This window comes from Equus przewalskii, chromosome 1 (assembly GCF_037783145.1).
Source record: "Equus przewalskii isolate Varuska chromosome 1, EquPr2, whole genome shotgun sequence".
NCBI classification, from domain to species: domain Eukaryota; kingdom Metazoa; phylum Chordata; class Mammalia; order Perissodactyla; family Equidae; genus Equus; species Equus przewalskii.
The window spans coordinates 56,912,910-56,931,860 of record NC_091831.1 but is presented as its reverse complement, the minus strand read 5'-3'; the positions used below and the strand labels follow the sequence as shown (position 1 = coordinate 56,931,860).

At 40.8% G+C, this 18,951-nt stretch overlaps 1 protein-coding gene across 1 annotated transcript in view; it reads left to right on the top strand.

The window, feature by feature from the left end:
- The window catches only part of DNA2 (DNA replication helicase/nuclease 2), a 46,741-nt gene that overhangs the window by 3,824 nt on the left and 23,966 nt on the right, over nucleotides 1–18,951 (top strand). Inside the window, exons 4-6 of the mRNA XM_070563938.1 lie at nucleotides 997–1,142; nucleotides 7,427–7,558; nucleotides 17,833–18,052. Of these exons, the coding sequence (XP_070420039.1) occupies nucleotides 997–1,142; nucleotides 7,427–7,558; nucleotides 17,833–18,052 (498 nt within the window). The remainder of the gene's footprint in view (nucleotides 1–996; nucleotides 1,143–7,426; nucleotides 7,559–17,832; nucleotides 18,053–18,951) is intronic.

Below are 18,951 nucleotides of genomic sequence, written 5' to 3'. Positions count from 1 at the left end.
AAACAAGGTCTGTGTATTATGTTTGGTTAATGTATCTCTTAAGTTTCTTTTAATCTATATTAGTTCTGCCTTCCACCTTCTGCCCTTTGTTTCAGTCCCATTTGTTTGTTGAAGAACCTGAGTTTTTCTTCAAGTTTCCTCTTCCTCACAGAGTATGGTTTTAATTATACACTTGATCTATGTGTATATAGAACACCAAAAATACAGCTGAGCAAGAAGAGAAAAAGAAGGAGAAGTACCTTAATGGATTGTCTGATAATCTTAGTTGTCACTTGTTTGTAGTTTATCAGCTTTTTCCCTTCAGTTCTGGTGGAATACCAACTTCTCTTTTAACCACATAATTATAAGGCAGACCTGAATATTTTAAGAACTTTTAGTTTTGAAATAATTTTAGACTCACGTAGAACTTGCAAAAATAGTACAGAGAGTTCCTCTGTGAATTCTTCAAATTCGTGATGGATGGTTTGGTGAACTTTATCTAGTTTTTTGATAGCCACAAAGGAGAGATGTAGGCTATAAAAGAGTTCATTGATAAGTACTGTTTCTTTTTAAGTTGAGAGAAGTTTCTTGCCAAAAATCTCTGCTGTAAGTTTAAATTTAATTTTTGAATAATGTCTTTTACTATAGCTCATAGTTTATGAGCTATGCCTTTATTGACTTTTCTATGTAGGTAGTTTATAAAGTGAAATTAGAGATGACTATGTTAAATATTTGAGAATATGTTGAATTTTTTCATATTGGTTATTTTAATTTTTTTTGAAATGAGAATATATTGATCTTAAACATAATTCATACCTGTAAAATAAGTCAGGTAGTTCTGAACAGAAGAAAGTGAAAGTCACCTGTAATTCCACCCACCAGAAAAAAACAGTCTTTAGTATCTTGGCATTTTCTTACTGGTGCACTTTGGCTATTGGTTTAATGGGTTCGGTGATAAATATATGGTCATGTTTGTTAATATATTGTAAAATAAAATTTTTGTGTTTTTTTTGGTAGAGCTCTGATTCAGTCACACGCCAGATGCTGATTGGTACGGTTCTCCACGAAGTATTTCAAAAAGCAATAAGTGACAGCTTTGCCCCAGAAAAGCTACAAGAACTTGCTTTTCAAACAGTTCAAGAAATAAGGCATCTGAAGGAAATGTGAGTAGTTACAAGGGGAACTACAGGTGCCAATTTGTTTAAAGAGCATCTTTCCTAGAATCTGTAAGGTATTTGGCTATTAGACTATTCAATATAAATTAGGGCAATACTAGAATGAAGATTCCATGGTTGCGGTACCCCGTTGCAATTCTGTAAAGAGCTTCTGAAATTGTGCAGTGGAAGCTCTTCAGCCAAAAATATCTATAAATATTCTGTACATGTGCACAACAGACTCTTAGCTACTTTCAGTGAGTGTGAAAACCTTTTTGCCTTATTTCTGGAAACAGTATGACATACTGAAAATTGTATGTGTCTGGGAGTCAGATGGACCTAATTTCAAATTCTGGCTTTGTCAGTTTTATGACTAAAGAAGTTACTTAAATATTCTGAAAAAGGTGATAATCCCTATTTTGCAGACTTTTTGTGACAATGGAGATGATGTATGTAAGCCCACAAATGGCTAATCATTGGGATTTTATGAGTGACTGCCTGCAGAGGGATGGGCATGCTCTCTTCTCTCTGTTTCTTTCTTGACTCCTGTTGCAGTCCATCGTTTTCCCACCGAAATGTTTTTATTAGTGGTGATTTTGATTTCCATACTGGTTGACATAACCCTGTTTTTCCAGATGTAATTTTGTGTTTCACTGTTTCTATGAGAAAGATGTGTTCCAAAATTCCACACAACTGATTTACTATTGATGGACAATCTGTTGTCCTCAAAACATTTTAGAACCTTGCCATACACCAGGCGCTGTGGTAAGTGCTTTTAGACATCTTACATAATCTGATAGCAGCCTCACAGTCTGTGGAGGTCAGGAATCTGGAAGAGGCTTGGTTGGGTGGCTCTGGCTCAGGGTCTCCCATTTTGGGCTGCAGTTGTCTGAGGGCTCGACCAGGGAGTTAGGGTCTGCTTCCAAGATGACATACTCACGTGGTTGTGGTGACGAGGCCTCAGTTCCTGGCTGGCTGTTGGCAGGAGGCTCCAGTCCTTGACATTTGGGGCCTCTTCATAGGGCTGCCTGACGTGTCATCACAACATGCCAGCTGCTTTTTCCAGACTGAATGGTCCAAGAAAGAGAGCTAACAGGAAGCCACAGTGCCTTTTACAACCTAGTCTCTCAACTCATCCATTGTCACTTCTGGTTTTTCTTTTATTTGTTAGGTACAAGTCACTAAGTCCACCTCTCTCTCAGGGGTAGAGAATTGGGTGCCATCTTTTGAAGGGAGTGTCAAAGAATTTGTGGGCATATTTTAAACCACCACAGATATTCAGATATCAGGCACCCTGATTAGTCTAAAACCCAACTTGAATACAGGGATGAAGGAAAACAAGGTTTCTGAGAGCAGCCTTGCTCAGGATTCATGAGGTTGATGTGTTAAACCTTGTGCACCTTACATAATGGAACGTCTTTCGTACTCTCAGCATCTGTTACTATTTTTCACTAATATCTAAAAGTCTTAGTTATCTGATTTCCAAGATGCAGCAGAGAGGCACCTTCCTAGTCACGTAACGTGAGAGTTGATGGTTTCATTACGATGTAGGAAAGAGGAAACTATTTTAAAAAATATAAGACTGGGGGGCGCTGGCCCAGTGTCGTAGTGGTTAAGTTTGCACGTTCTGCTTCTGTGGCCTGGGGTTTGCTGGTACGGATCTGGGGTGTGGACCTATGCACCACTTGTCAAGCCATGCTGTGGCAGGTGTCCCCCATATAAGGTAGAGGGGGGCATAAAGATGGGCATGGATGTTAGCTCAGGGCCAGTCTTCCTCAGCAAAAAGAGAAGGATTGGCAGCAGATGTTAGCTCAGGGCTAATCTTCCTCTAAATAAATAGATAGATAAATAAATAAATAAAAGACTGAAGGTCAGAATTTTGGAGAGAATGCATTCTTAGCAGATCCTTGGGTATCACTGAATAATGTTATTTATCATGATATTCTAAGTTAATAAGGAAAAATATGTTTCATTTCATAATTATGAAAATAGTAATTCCCTCATAATTATTGCCCATCCATAGTAATATCAATCCTGTTCAAGAGAATGCTTTTTTTTTTTAAGATTGGCACCTGAGCTAATACCTGTTGCCAGTCTTTTTTCTTTTTTTCTTTCTCCTTCTCCCCAAAGTTCCCTAGTACGTATTTGTATATTCCAGTTGCAAGTCCCTCCAGTTGTGCCATGCAGGATGCCACCCCAGCATGGGCTAACAAGCAGCACCATGACCACACCCAGGATCTGAACCAGCGAAACCCCAGGCCACTGAAGTGGAGCTCACGAACCCAACCACTTGGCCGTAGGGCTGGCCCCAAGAGAATGCTTTTTTAAATTCCCAAATACTAAAATAATAGGTTCAGAGTTCTTTTCTTTTCTTTTTTTATTTTTTGTGAGGAAGAGTGGCCCCAAGCTGACATCTGTTGCCAATCTTCCTCTTTTTGTTTGAGGAAGATTGTTGCTGAGCTCACTTCTGTGCCAATCTTCCTCTGTTTTACGTGGGATGCTGCCACAGTGTGACTTGATGAGCTGTGCTACATCTGTGCCTGGGATCTGAACTCGCAAACCCAGGGCTGCTGAAGCAGAGTGCGTGAACTTAACCACTATGCCACCAGGCTGGCCTCCAGAATTCTTTTCTACCCTCTTTCATAGACCCTTCTCCCTTAGAACGGAGAAAGATCTGTTCAACTCTACCCTCTCATTATGTCAGTAAAAGTCTAGACCTGAAGATCATACCTTAATAATTATTAAATACCTTGATAATCTCAGGAAAGACCAGGGTGTTACATGTCAATTTGCTGTCACTTGACTAAAATTAAAAAGGGAGAATTTAAATGCCGAAGACATTAAATAACCAGTATAGGCTGGTTTGGAAACTTTAAAAAGAGTCCTGGTCTGTAAAAGTAAAATGCTTGGAAGAATCCACCTAAGGAGATCATAACAATGAAGAATGATTCCAGGATGGTTGTAGAAATTTATTGAGGAAAAAGATTACCCAATTGTCCAGGTTCTTTTTTTCCAATAATAAATTATTTCTAAGTAGGTTATAAATTAATGCACACCATACGTTATTGTAATAGTACAAGAGGACACACAATAAAAAATAAGTCCTTTTTACCTGTGTTCTCCTAGTTCCCACTTCCTTCCCCAGAGGCAGCCACTGTTACCAGTCTCTTGTATGTCCTTCCAAGAGGATTTCAAACATTTCTATGTGATAGTATGCATATATGTATATTTATATCTTGTTTGTTATGTAGCATACCATACACATTATTGTGTAGGAAGATGAAATCTTGGTGATTATTCCATATCTGCACTCATTGAGCTATCTTATTTTTAATTAATAGTGGTATAATGTTTTATTGTATGGGTGTACTGTAATTTATTTAAGTATCCCCTTGGCAGTTCAGTCTTTGCTTTTATTAGCAATGCTATGATAAATACCTTTGTGTATCTTTTATTTCATACCTGTGCAGGCATATATCTGGGCTCAGTACTTAGAAATGGAATTCTTAGGCCACAGGATATGTGCTTTAAAAATTCTTCTTATTTGGAAATAATTTCAAATTTAGAGAAAAGTTGCAAGATTAGTACAGAGAACATCCGTATGCTCTTTTCTCAGATTGACCTGTTATATATGTATGTTTGTGCAGATTCTCTTTCAAAGATTAAGTAGTATACATCACGGTATACATGAGAGGCTGTATGTCACGAAGGCACAGGTCACAGTGCAGGCTGAGCAGAGCCCTGGACATCCTAGGGTGCCCTGTGGGCTCAGGGGCTCCTACTGCAGGGGGCAGAGCTGGCTCTACTCACCCTCACCCTCTCTGTGGTCTTCTTCTGCCCAGACCACTCTGATGGCTGGGGCCAGGCACGTGGTGACCTTCGTTAGGCCAGGTGTGGCCTCAGTGCCTGGCGCGTCAGCCTGCTGCTGGCCAAGGACTTTGCTCATGACACGTTCTCGCTGACACTGAGCCAAGTGGGCTCAGGGCTCATGTCCATGGGGTAAAAAACCATAATGCATACTTAACTGTGTATTTCCTAAGAGTAAGGATTTTCTTTCTTTCTTTCGTTCTTTTTTTTTTTGAGGAAGCTTAGTCCTGAGCTAACTGCTGCCAATCCTCCTCTTTTTTCTGAGGAAGACTGACCCTGAGCTAATATCCATGCCCATCTTCCTCTACTTTATAAATGGGACGCCTACCACAGCATGGCTTTTGCCAGGCAGTGCCATGTCCTCACCTAGGATCTGAACTGGCAAACCCTGGGCCGCCAAGAAGCGGAACATGCGCACTTAACCGCTGCGCCACCGGGCCAGCCCAAGATTTTCTTTTATGTAAACACAGTACAGTTATCCACTTCAGGAAATTTAATATTGGTAGAATACTTTTGTCTGACCTGTTCACATTTCAGTTTTGTCCAGTAATGTTCTTTGTAGCATTTTTGCCCCTCTAGGACAGGATCCAGTCTGGGTACATTTAAAATTTTGGTCTATACTGCCAAATTGCTCTGGATAGGCATTGTTCCGGTTTACATTTCTGCCGGCAGTATATGAGTCCTCGTTTCCCTCTCCTCATCATCGCTTACCTCATGTTTATCCACTGGAAGTTCCTAGTTTTCAAATACCTTTTTGGAAGGATATCCTTTGGCTCTGGTAGTCTGAGTGTGTGATTGTATGGGGCACTTTGGCATCAGCAGTTGCTCCCTGGCTTGAGAAATTTCACCTCTTTGTTTAAAATTCTTAATTTTTTTTTTAAAGATTGGCACCTGAGCTAACAACTGTTGCCAATCTTCTTTTTCTTTTCTCTTACTGCTTTTTCTCCCCAAATTCCCCTGGTACATAGTTGTATATTGTAGTTGTGGGTCCTTCTAGTTGTGGCATGTGGGATGCCACCTCAGCATGGCCTGATGAGTGGTGCTATGTCCGCGGCCAGGATCTGAACCGGCGAAACCCTGGGCCGTGGAAGTGGAGTGCATGAACTTAACCACTCGGCCACGGGGTCGGCCCTAATTATTCATTTTTATTGAAGTATAATTGACAGACAATATTATATTAGTTTCAGGTGTACAATGTAATGCTTTGATATTTTTATACATTACAAAATGATCACCATAATATGTCTAGTTACCATTTGTCACCATGCAAAGTTATTACACTATTACTGACTGTATTCCTCATGCTGTACATTATATCCCTGTGACCTATTTATTTTATTTCTAGAAGTTTGTACCTTTTTTTCCTTCTTCCTTTTGGTGAGGAAGATTGTTGCTGAGGTAACATCTGTGCCAGTCTTCCTCTATTTTGCATATGGGATGCTGCCACAGCATGGCTTGATGAACGGTGTGTAGGTCTGCACCTGGGATCTGAATCCATGAACCCCGGGCTGACGAAGCAGAGCGCGTGAACTTAACCACTGTCACCGGGCCAGCCCCTTGAAGTTTGTACCTGTGAATCCCCTTCACGTATTTCACTCATCCGCCTACCTCTCCCCTCTGGCAACCAACAGTTTGTTCTTTGTCTGTATGAGTCTGTTTCTGTTTTGTTTTTTTAGCTTCCACATATAAGTGAAATCATATGGTATTTGTCTTTCTTTATCTAACTTATTAGCATAATACCCTCTAGGTCCAATGATGTTTGTGCAAATGGCAAGATTTCATTCTTTTTTATGGCTGATTAATATTCCATTGTATATATACACCACATCTTCCTTATCCATTCATCTATCAATGAACACTTAGGTTGCTTCCATATTTTGGCTATTGTAGATGATGCTGCAGTGAACATAGGGGTGCACATATCTTTTTGAATTTTTGTTTTCTTTGGATACATACCCTGAAGTGGAATTGCTGGATTGTATGGTAGTTCTATTTTCAATTTTTTGAGGAACTTCCATACTGTTTTCCATAGTGGCTGCACAAATTTACATTCTCACCAACAGTGTATTAGGGTTCTCTGTTCTCCACATCCTCACCAACTTGTAATTTGTAGTCTTTTTGATAATAGCCATTCTGACAGGTGTGAGATTTCTGTTTCTACTTGAGGCTGCTGTTGTGCTCAGGAGAAGCAATCTTGGCAGAGCCAGGGCTGCTAAGTTTGTCTTCCCTGCTGAACCAGCTCTTTTAGAGGATCCATAGGGCTCTGCTGTCTTCCTTTTAGGGCTGAATAATATTCCATTGTACGTATATATCATTGTTTATCCATTAATTAGTTAATGGGTTCTTGGGTTGCTTATTTGGGTATTTTTGTCCTTATTTACTTTTTTCATATTTATTCTTCCGTATTTAATCTCTTACTTTTGCAGGTACCGTTTAAATCTGAATCAAGATGAAATAAAACAAGAAGTAGAGGACTACCTGCCTTCATTTTCTAAATGGGCTGGAGATTTCATGCATAAATACACTTCAGCTGACCTCCCTCAGATGCAGTTCTCTCTGTAAGAAACTCGTTTTGTTTATATGCTGTTTATATGTTCAGACCAGGCTTCTATTCCGTATGTTGCATTAAAGCCTTGTAAAAGTCAAGTTACTACAACTAAGCTTTTTGTTTACTTATTTTATAAATTATAGTCCTGAGTGTCTTTCAAGGACAAAACATAATCTGATGAATAGAAAATTCTGCTTTCATTATAATAAAACCTTATAATTTTTTTATGTAGGTATTTCTTTTGGAGCTATGTTTTTTTAATAAAATAATCAATTTGTAGATATTTTGGGGGTCCTAATTTCATTTGTATTTCTCTGTTACTGTCATATATAGACTCTGTTACATCTGTTTGGCATTGGGTTTGTTTTTTACTTTTTTCCCCCTTAAAGTAGCATTGATATACATTTATAGGTAATACTTTTTTTCTTTTCCATTATTTACCCATTCAGCAAATATTTATTGAGTGCCTAATATGTGCCAAGTAATATTCTAGGTGCTGGGATTATAGTAGTGGGGGAAAAAAAGCCACTGACTTCACTGCGCTGCTATACGACTGAACAAGTGACAGGGTGCCAGATTGTGGTCAGTGCTGTGTGGAATCGTGGGGAGGGTAAGAAGGAAAGGAGAGTCGGCGATGCGGTGGGACATATTATTTCTGTAGAATGGTCATGAAAGGCCTCTCTGTTAAGGTGACATTGAGCAGAAGCCTGAAAGAAATGAAGGAGGGAGCTAGGCAGCTCTCTCCAGGAAGAGTATTTCAGGCAAAAGCCTTGTAGGTGATGTGTACCTGCTATTGTGGCTGGAGCAGAGTGAGGTGGGAAAGAGAGCAGAAGTAGCTCTCTTGGGGCCTCGTCAGCAGTGTCAGGACTTTGACTGCTGTTCTCATTAGGTGAGAAGTCACTGGAGAGTTTGTGCAGAGGGTTTTGGTCTTATTTCTTGGGTTTTTTGGTAAGAAAGGTTGACCCTAAGCTAACATCTGTTGCCAATCTTCCTCATTTTGCTTGAGGAAGATTGTCACTGAGCTAACTAACATCTGTGCCCATCTCCGTTTCGTATGTGGGATGCCGCCACAGCGTGGCTTGATGAGCAATATGTAGGTCTGCGCCTGGGATCTGAACCTGAGAACCCTGGGCTGCCAAAGTGGAGCATGTGAACTCAACCAGTACACCACTGGGCTGGCCCTGTGATTTCCTTTTTTTAAAAATAGGCAACATTTTATTTTTCTTTAAATAGGCACAACTTCCATTTATATTAATATTCTTAACCTTTTCTTTTTTTTTATTAAGGTTATGAAAGTTAACATCCCTGTGAAATTACAGTTGTACATCATTATTAGTCATGTTGTAGGTACACCACTTCACCCCTAGTGCCCTCCCCCCACCCCCCTTTCCCCTGGCAACCACCGAGCAGTTCTCTTTGTCCATATGCTAACTACCACCTATGAGTGGAGTCATACAGAGTTCGTCTTTCTCTGTCTGGCTTATTTCACTCAACATAATACCCTCAAGGTCTATCCATGTTGTTGTGAATGGGATGACTTTGTCCTTTTTTATGGCTGGGTAGTATTCCATTGTATATATATACCACATCTTCTTTATCCAATCATCAGTTGCTGGGCACTTAGGTTGGTTCCATGACTTGGCTATTGTGAATAATGCTGCAGTGAACATAGGGGCGCATGGAACTTTTGGAATTGCTGATTTCAGGTTCTTAGGATAGATACCCAGTAGTGGGATGGCTGGGTCACAAGGTATTTGTATTCTTAAATTTTTGAGGAATCTCCATACTGTTTTCCACAGTGGCTGCAGCAGTTTGCATTCCCACCAACAGTGTATGAGTAATCCCTTTTCTCCACAGCCTCTCCAACATTTGTCACTCTTGGTTTTGGATATTTTTGCCATTCTAACAGGTGTAAGGTGATATCTTAGTGTAGTTTTGATTTGCATTTTCCTGATGATTAGTGATGATGAGCATCTTTTCATGTGTCTATTGGCCATCCGTATATCTTCTTTGCAGAAATGTCTGTTCATGTCCCCTGCGCATTTTGTGATTGGGTTGTTTGATTTTTTATTGTTGAGCTGTGTGAGTTCTTTATATATTATGGAGATTAACCCTTTGTTGGATAAATAACTTGTAAATATTTTTTCCCAATTAGTGGGCTTTTTTTTTGTTTCAATCCTCTTTTCCCTTGCCTTGAAGAGGCTCTTTAGTCTGATGAAGTCCTGTTTGTTTATTCTTTCTATTGTTTCCCTCATGTGAGGGGTTATGGTGTCCAAAAAGATTCTTTTGAAGCTGATGTCAAAGAGTGTACTGCCGATGTTCTCTTCTAGAAGACTTGTTGTTTCAGGCCTAATCTTTAGGTCTTTGATCCATTTTGAGTTTATTTTAGTAAATGGTGAAAAAGAATGGTTGATTTTCATTCTTTTACATGTGGCTGTCCAGTTTTCCCAGCACCATTTGTTGAAAAGACTTTCTTTCCTCCATTGTAGGCCCTCAGCTCCTTTGTCAAAGATTAGCTATCCATAGATGTGTGGTTTTATTTCTGGGCTTTCAATTCTGTTCCGTTGATCTGTGTATCTGTTTTTGTACCAGTACCGTGCTGTTTTGATCACTGTAGCTTTGTAGTATGTTTTGAAGTCAGGGATTGTGATGCCTCCAGCTTTGTTCTTCTTTCTCAGGATTGCTTTAGCAATTCAGGGTCTTTTGTTGCCCCATATGAATTTTAGGATTCTTTGTTCAATTTCTGTAAAGAATGACATTGGAATTCTGATTGGGATAGCATTGAATCTGTAGATTGCTTTAGGTAGTATGGACATTTTAACTATGTTTATTCTTCCAATCCATGTGCATGGAATGTCTTTCCATCTCTTTATGTCATCGTCAATTTCTTTCACGAAGGTCTTGTAGTTTTCGTTGTATAGGTCTTTGACTTCCTTGGTTAAATTTATCCCAAGGTATTTTATTCTTTTTGTTGCGATCGTGAATGGGATTGAGTTCTTGAAATCTTTTTCTGTTAGTTCATTGTTAGCGTATAGAAATGCTACTGATTTATGTATGTTGATTTTATACCCTGCAACTTTGCTGTAGCTGTTGATTGTTTCTAATAGTTTTTCTATGGATTCTTTGGGGTTTTCTATATATAAGATCATGTCGTCTGCAAACAGCGAGAGTTTTACTTCTTCGTTGCCTATTTGGATTCCTTTTATTTCTTTTTCCTGCCGAATTGCTCTGGCCAACACCTCCAGTACTATGTTGAATAAGAGTGGCGAAAGTGGGCTTGTTCCTGTTCTGAGAGGGATGGGTTTCAGTTTTTGTCTGTTGAGTATGAAGTTGGCTGTGGGTTTGTCATATATGGCCTTTATTATGTTGAGGTGCTTTCCTTCTATACCTATTTTATTGAGGGTTTTTATTATAAATGGATGTTGGATCTTGTTGAATGCTTTCTCTGCATCTATTGAGATGATCATGTGGTTTTTGTTTCTCATTTTGTTGATGTAGTGAATCACGTTGATTGACTTGCAGATGTTGAACCATCCCTGTGTCCCTGGTATAAATCCCTCTTGATCATGGTGTATAATGTTTTTGATATATTGCTGTATTTGGTTTGCCAAAATTTTGTTGAGGATTTTTGCATCTATGTTCATCAGTGATATTGGCCTGTAGTTTTCCTTCTTTGTGTTGTCCTTGTCAGGTTTGGGGATCAGGGTGATGTTGGCTTCATAGAATGTATTAGGGAGTGCTCCATCTTCCTCTATTATCTGAAACAGTTTGAGAAGGATAGGTATTAAATCTTCTTTGAATGTTTGGTAGAATTCTCCAGAGAGGCCGTCTGGTCCTGGACTCTTATTTTGGGGGAAGTTTTTGATTACTGTTTCTATTTCTTTATTTGTGATTGGTCTATTCAGATTCTCTATTTCTTCCTGATTCAGTTTGGGTACGTTGTATGAGTCTAGGAATTTATCCATTTCTTCTAGGGTGTTCAGTTTGTTGGCATATAGTTTTTCATAGTATTCTCTTATGATCCTTTGTATTTCTTCAGTATCTGTTGTGATTTCTCCTCTCTTGTTTCTAATTTTATTTATTTTAGACTTCTCTCTCTTTTTTCAGTGAGTCTGGCTAAGGGTTTGTCGATTTTGTTAATTTTTTCGAAGAACCAACTCTTTGTTTCATTGATCCTTTCTACTGTCTTTTTTGTTTCAATATCATTTATTTCTGCTCTAATTCTTATTATTTCCTTCCTTCTACTGACTTTGGGCTTTGTTCTTCTTTTTCTAATTCCGTTAGGTGTCGTTTGAGGTTGTTTATGTAAGATTTTTCTTGCTTATTGAGGTGAGCCTGTATTGCAATGAATTTCCCTCTTAGGACTGCCTTTGCTGCGTCCCAAATCATTTGGTACAGTGTATTTTCATTTTCATTTGTCTCCAGATAATGTTTGATTTCTTCTTTAATTTCTTCAATAATCCATTGTTTGTTCAGTAGCATGTTGTTTAGTCTCCACATTTTTGGCCCTTTCCCAGCTTTATTCTTGTAGTTGATTTCTAGTTTCATAGCATTATGATCAGAAAAGATGCTTGATATTATTTCAACCCTCTTGAACTTATTGATGCTTGCTTTGTTTCCCAAGATACGGTCTATCCTTGAGAATGTTCCATGCACGCTTGAGAAGAATGTGTAACCTGCTGTTTTTGGATAAAGTGTCCTATATATATCTATTAGGTCCATCTGATCTAATTTTTCATTTAATTCTATAATTTCCTTGTTGATTTTCTGTCTGGATGATCTGTCCATTGGTGTTAATGGGGTGTTGAGGTCCCCTACTATTACTGTATTGCTGTTGATGTCTCCTTTTAGTTTTGTTAATAGTTTCTTCATGAATTTTGGTGCTCCTGTGTTAGGTGCGTATGTATTTATAAGTGTTATGTCATCTTGGTGGAGCATCCCTTTTATCATTATATACTGCCCCCTTTGTCTCTCTTAATCTGTTTTGCTTTGAAGTCTACTTTGTCTGATATAAGTATGGCAACACCTGCTTTCTTTTGTTCATTATTAGCTTGGAGTATTGTCTTCCATCCCTTCACTTTGGGTCTGTGTTTGTCTTTGGGGCTGAGGTGTGTTTCCTGGAGGCAGCATATTGTTGGATCTTGTTGTTTGATCCATCCTGCCACTCTGTGCCTTTTGATTGGAGAGTTCAATCCATTCATGTTTAGAGTGATTATTGAAACGTGGGGGACTACTGTTGCCATTTTATCACTTGTTTTCTGGTTCTTTTGCATTTTGTCCTGATGGAGAGCTGTTACTTTGTGTTATTGTCCTTCTGCTTCTCTCCTTTGTTCTGGATTTTGTAACCCCTTTCCTTTTTTTGATTTCTCAGGAATGAGGTTCTTCCTGAGCATTTCTTGAAGAGGAGGTTTTGTGGCGATGAACTCCCCTAACTTTTGTTTATCTGGGAAAGTTTTTATTTCTCCATCGTATTTGAAGGATATTTTCACTGGGTAGAGTATTCTTGGCTGCAGGTTTTTGTCCTTCAGAGTTTTGAGTATTTCATTCTCTTCTAGCCTGTAAGGCCTCTCCTGAGAAATCTGCTGATAGCCTTATGGGGTTTCCTTTGTAAGTTATTTTCTTCTGCCTGGCTGCCCTTAGTATTTTCTCTTTGTCGTTGACTTTTGGTAGTTTCACTACTATATGCCTTGGGGTTGGTCTTCTTGCGTTAATAAAGTTTGGAGATTTATTGGCTTCTGTCACATGAAGTTCCATCTCTCTTCCCAAGTTTGGAAAGTTCTCAGCTATTATTTCGTTGAACAGGCCTTCTGCCCCCTTCTTCTTCTCTTCTCCCTCTGGTATACCTATAATCCTTATGTTGCATCTCCTAATTGAGTTGGATAATTCTTGGAGAGTTTCTTTGTTTCTTTTTAGTCTTAGTTCTCTCTCCTCCTCTGTCTGCAGCATTTCTCTATTCCTACCCTCCAAATTGCTAATTCTGTCCTCCATATTATCGACCCTACTATTCAGAGAGTCCAGATTTTTCTTAATCTCCTCCATTGTGTTCTTCATCTCCAGTATTTCTAATTGGTTCTTCTTTATAGTGTCAAGCTCTTTTGTGACATAGCTCCTGAACTCATTGAGTTGTCTATCTGAATTCTCTTTTAACTCGTTGAGTTTTTTAATAACGGCAGTTTAGAAATCATCATCATTTAGGTTATAGATTTCATTGTCTTTGGAATTGTTTTCTGGGTGCTTATCATTTTCCTTCTGTTCTGGAGATTTAATATATTATTTCATACTGCTTGATGGTGTGGATTTGTGCCTCTGCATAGAGATAGAGTTTAGTCGCTGCTTCCATTTGTTGTGACTGCTGTGTGTGGGGGCAGCTGTTTAGACTGCACCAACCAGGAACCCTGTCAGCTGCTACTGACTGGGCCTGGACCCCTCCTTGTAGTCACAGTGGTCCTGTGGGGTCCCTCGTCGGTTGTGGGGTCAATCGCAAGGGGGCCTCAGGCTGCTGGTGCCTACTGTTGCAGCCCACTTAGACGCGCTCCCTCCTTGTGGTCTGCAGTGGTGTTGTGGGCTTTCCTAGCAGCCAGGAGCAGGATCACCTGTAATTGCTGCTTTGTCCCTAACAGAGCCCACAAGATCACACTTGTCCACTATAGGTCCCAGCAGAGCTATGGGTATGTTCTGCAGTCTGTCGTTAGCTCACTTAGCTGTGCTACTTTTGCCCCAGGGCCTTCCCGCCTTGCGATTGCCAGTTGGGACCTCTCCACTACTGCTGTGCAGAGGCTTTCGCTGAGGCTGCTGTAGGAACCTGGAGTTCCCCTCTGGGCTATGTAGCCATTTCACTGGAGCTCCACTATGCCCCACTCCACTCTCACGGGATCTCTGGGATCTCATGGGATCTCTGGGCCCCTTGCCTCATCTGGGACACGGCCAGAGTCCGTGGGCCTGGTGGTGGCTTGTAAGCTGCTGCCTTGTGGGGAATTCTGCTCTAGGGAGCTTCCTGGTGTTCCGAATGCTGGGTGGGGCCTCCCTGCCAATGGCTAGCAGAGGCCCCCCCTACTGGGGGGGTGCAGGATCCTGGAGTGTCCCCCCAGGCCACAGAGCCGGGTGTTGGAGCTCCACCCAGTCCCCAAGCACGTCCACGGGAAGTCTGGGCGCCCCCTGCACCGACTCGTGCGCCGGAGACCGTGGGCCCAGCAGCAGCTTGTGATCTGGTGCTGTGTCAGGGAATCCACCCGCTGGGAGCTTCCCCTTGTTCTGGATTCTGGGCGGGGCCTCCCTGCTAATGGCAAGCGGAGGCCTTCCCTGCCGGTGGGTGCAGGACCCTGGGGATTCTCCCTGGCCTTAGGTGTAATCGTGGGAAGCTTGAGTAGGGCTGTTGTCACCTGTTTCCACTGTCGCTCCGCTGGTGAGTGCACACTCCCACCCTTGGTGTGTGGCGATGCTATGGGGGAGTCTGCTGGAAGAGAGCCTCCTGCAGGAACTAGGCTGTCCAGGGGTCGGGGGTCGGAGAGTTTTCACCTATTTCTACCTCCTCCCAGGGGGAAGTCCGTCCGCCTTCCGATGTATAGTAGCACGAGACTCTTAGGCATCTTGAGATGCTATCTGGATATCCTTTGTTAATTGGTGAATGTCCAATTAGTTGTAGATTCGATGGGGGAGAGACAAAGAAGACCACTCACTCTGCCATCTTGGTCCCTCCTATTAGCACACTCTTATTGCAATTGTCCTCTTAATTGGGTTGGTACCCAGTGTAGCTGGTTGCTAGGCTCAGGGGCGTACAGTTGTGATAGGCCTGAGGCCAACAAGGCTGTTGTCAGTTCTCTTAGGAGTGCAGCTGAGTAGGGCTAGCCCTTGGCATGGAGGCACTCAGTTGTTTCAGGCTTTGGAAGGTGGGGCTGATCCTTTTTATGGCTATTTGTGAAACACAAGTCTGCTGCTGCTGCTAAGCCTCACCCCCCTCTGGACCACATACACTGTCAACACAGTCCTGGTCCATGCACACTTCTCAACCCCCTGGAGCATACCCCACTGCCACACTGCAGAGGCCCCCACCTCTGCCCCAGTGCCCCCCACAGTCCACCTGGTCCTCACACAAGCCCTGCCCCACAGAGGCAGACACCTTTGCCTGCCTGTAGAGGATCAAGGCACTCAGTCAATGCAGGCTGAAAAGTAGCCTGAGGGCTTGCTGTTAGATGGGGCCAGTCCCTAGGGCGGGTTGCCAGCCCTGGCTGAACTGGATTAAATCTGTGCTCTAGTGGGCGTGGCAGACCCCTGGGCTAACAGCCCAAGAGACGCACCTCAATGGCCCCCACCTGTGTCCGTATCAGCATGCCTGGAGGAGCTCAGAACAACAGCCCCTACCAATGTCTCAGTCTCCGGAGAGGATCCTCCTCTCACCAAGATGCCCCCAGAGCCCACCAGGTGAGTCTCGTTTCACCAAAGGACAGTCAGCCTTCTCTCTGGTGATTTTAGGTTGCTGCAAAGAGTGAGTTTGTGCGTGGGCCCTTTAAGACCCGGATCTTTTCGGCTTTCGGCCGATAGCTTTTCTGGGGTGTCCGCGCTGCAGTTAATAGCTAGCGAAGCCAGACAGTAAGACCCCCCTCTCAGTTGGGCTGAGTCCAAAGGATGGTTATAGCAGTATTGCCCCCGCTCCGGACCTCACTCCTACAGTGAGGGCTGCGTACCTTAGGTTGGCTCCCGCCTGGCCAGCTGAGAAGCTCCGCTGCTCCCAAAGGTGGCTTTTTTCCTCTCTGGCCAGAGTTACTGCCTCTTCTGCTTTCGTCAGGACTGTCCCTTGTTGTGGGGGTTCTTTTTATCCAGTTTTCAGTTTTCAATCCAGGGTGATTCTTCCTAAAATTGTTGTAACCTGGTTGTGTTTGTGGGAGGAGGTGAGTTCAACATCTGCTCACAGCGCCATCTTGACAAGAACTCTTCTTAACCTTTTCTTAATAGTCTCAACATTTTATCTCATGACATTTTGTTATCTGAATAACTTGGTTTTTTTTTTTTTTGAGGCAGATTAGCCCTGAGCTAACATCTGCTGCCAATCCTTCTCTTTTTGCTGAGGAAGACTGGCCCTGAGCTAACATCCGTGCCCATCTTCCTATACTTTATCTGTGGGACACCTACCACAGCATGGCCTCCCAAGCAATGCCATGTCCGCACCCAGGATTCAAACCAGTGACCCCCAGGCAACTGAATCTTGATTTTTATATGACATAAAATATGTTTTATTACTAGAAAATTTATCCTTTTCATGTGATTTCCATTAGATTTAGTATTTTATATGGCTTTGAGTCTAAAATAGGATTAATAAAAGCTCTTGTCCAACTTCTGCAGAATAACTTCTCTGAAAATGAGTAAGTCTTAGATAAGAGAAGTATAAGAGGCTTTAAAAGTTATTTTCGTCTCTTCTAATGGCTTCAACATTTATATGTTTCTTTTTTTCTTCTTTGCTGTGCTCTTGGCTTATTTAGCAGTTAAGACATTAAAATCAGAACCTCTTTTGTAATATAAAATACAATGTTGAGTACTTAGTTTTAAATATTGCTGGTGACAGAGATGGATCCATTTAATGATTAAGTAAGGAAAATAATGAGGAAGTCTAGGAGCACATGAGCTCCTCCAAAGATTGTTGCAAGAGAAGGGTGGGGATGAAGTGTTGGATGACCAAGCCCCACACTGCATAGATAATGGAGAAAGACAGCTCATTCTTAGGCAGTTTAATATGGTGTTACATGAAGGAGCACATCTCCTGCTTAACCAGGGTGCAACCACATGCAAGCCATTCCATATTAATCTGTGTAATAATTGCAAATCAGAATACTCAGATTGGTATTTTGGCTCCAGCACTCCAAGTTGTGATACTTGTAGTAATCTAGGCCTGAGAAAACAAAGGCCTGAGTTGGGAAGATTGTAGTAAGAATGAACTGAAAGAGATAGGTGATAAATATTAAGAAAATTTAAATTACGTGAGTTAGAGGACAGTGGTTCTCAAACCTGAGCATGCATCAGAATCACTTGGAGGGTTTGTTAAATTGCTAGGCCTTACAGAGAATTTCTGATTGAGCAGGTCTGACGTAGGGGCCTGAGAATTTGCATTTATAGCAAGATCCCAGGTGATGCTGATGCTCCTTGTCCTGGAACCACACTTTGAGAATCACTGTTATAAAGATATGTAGACTCTTTCCCATGCCCACATTTTCTATGTGCAATTGAGAGTCAATGCCAACAGATGAGAAATGAGCTAAGTGTTCTAATTGCTTTTTGTTTTTGTTTTTGTTTTAGGCCAAGTGATGGTAGTAACAATAATTCAACATGTAGTATTGAGGTCATAAACTCATTGGATATTGAAGAAAGCATTTGGTCCCCTAGGTTTGGATTGAAGGGCAAAATAGATGTTACAGTTGGGGTGAAAATACATCGAGGATGTAAAACGAAATACAAGATAATGCCATTGGAGCTTAAAACTGGGAAAGAATCAAATTCTATTGAACATCGTAGTCAGGTAAATCTTAGTAAGAAAATTTTCTGAATGTTCAGTACATTTAAAAACATGGTCTGCTTTATGTATTTTGCTTTAATTCAGGTAATTTTTATTTGAGTTGCGTATAGTACTTTTCAATTTGCGATATATCCAGAGTACTCAGTTTGTCTTATAGATGTATACATGGCTGCAGCAGAAAGCTTTCTCCAGCAAAGAAATACAACAGCTGAACCAGTGTTGCCAAATTTATGCTGCCAAACTATCAGTCTAAACAGATGCTCCTAAAAAAGGAATTCCTTGGCTATGTAAGCTGGGGAGAAGGGGAAGCCAAGTACATTTGGAGATTTTTATGATGCACATTACCCTATTAAAGTTTCTGAAAAATATAGTAATACAATTTGTTTTAGCTATGTTTAACCTAATGTTTCCAAAAGCTAATTTACCATGGAGCTATTTTTTTTTCAGGTAACATCTACATAGGATACTCGTTAGGAAACATCAGTGTGAATTTATTCTTGTATGTCCAGCCTTTAATCTGATTTTATTGATGTTTATCTAAAATGGAATAAGGTCCATATCTTACCATTATATTAAATTCAAGTTTTTTATCATCTTTTCTTCTCTTTGATAAATAAAATAATCTTTTGTTGTCCTTCAAAATAATCTGAAATTTATATTAATTATAGCGACTTAACAAATCAATGTATCTAACATAAAGTTCTATTTTGTTTTCTGATTATTTTCATTCCTTCTGCACATTTCCACATTGGCAGTCTTAGGTATGTTCTAGATACTTTTAAATCAGCAAAGATAAGACTAAAAGATAGTAATATTATTGTGTTTTTATGGTATAATATCTACTAAGGGAATAAATAATATAATAAATAACATAGCATTTGTAATTTAACTTAAATTTCATT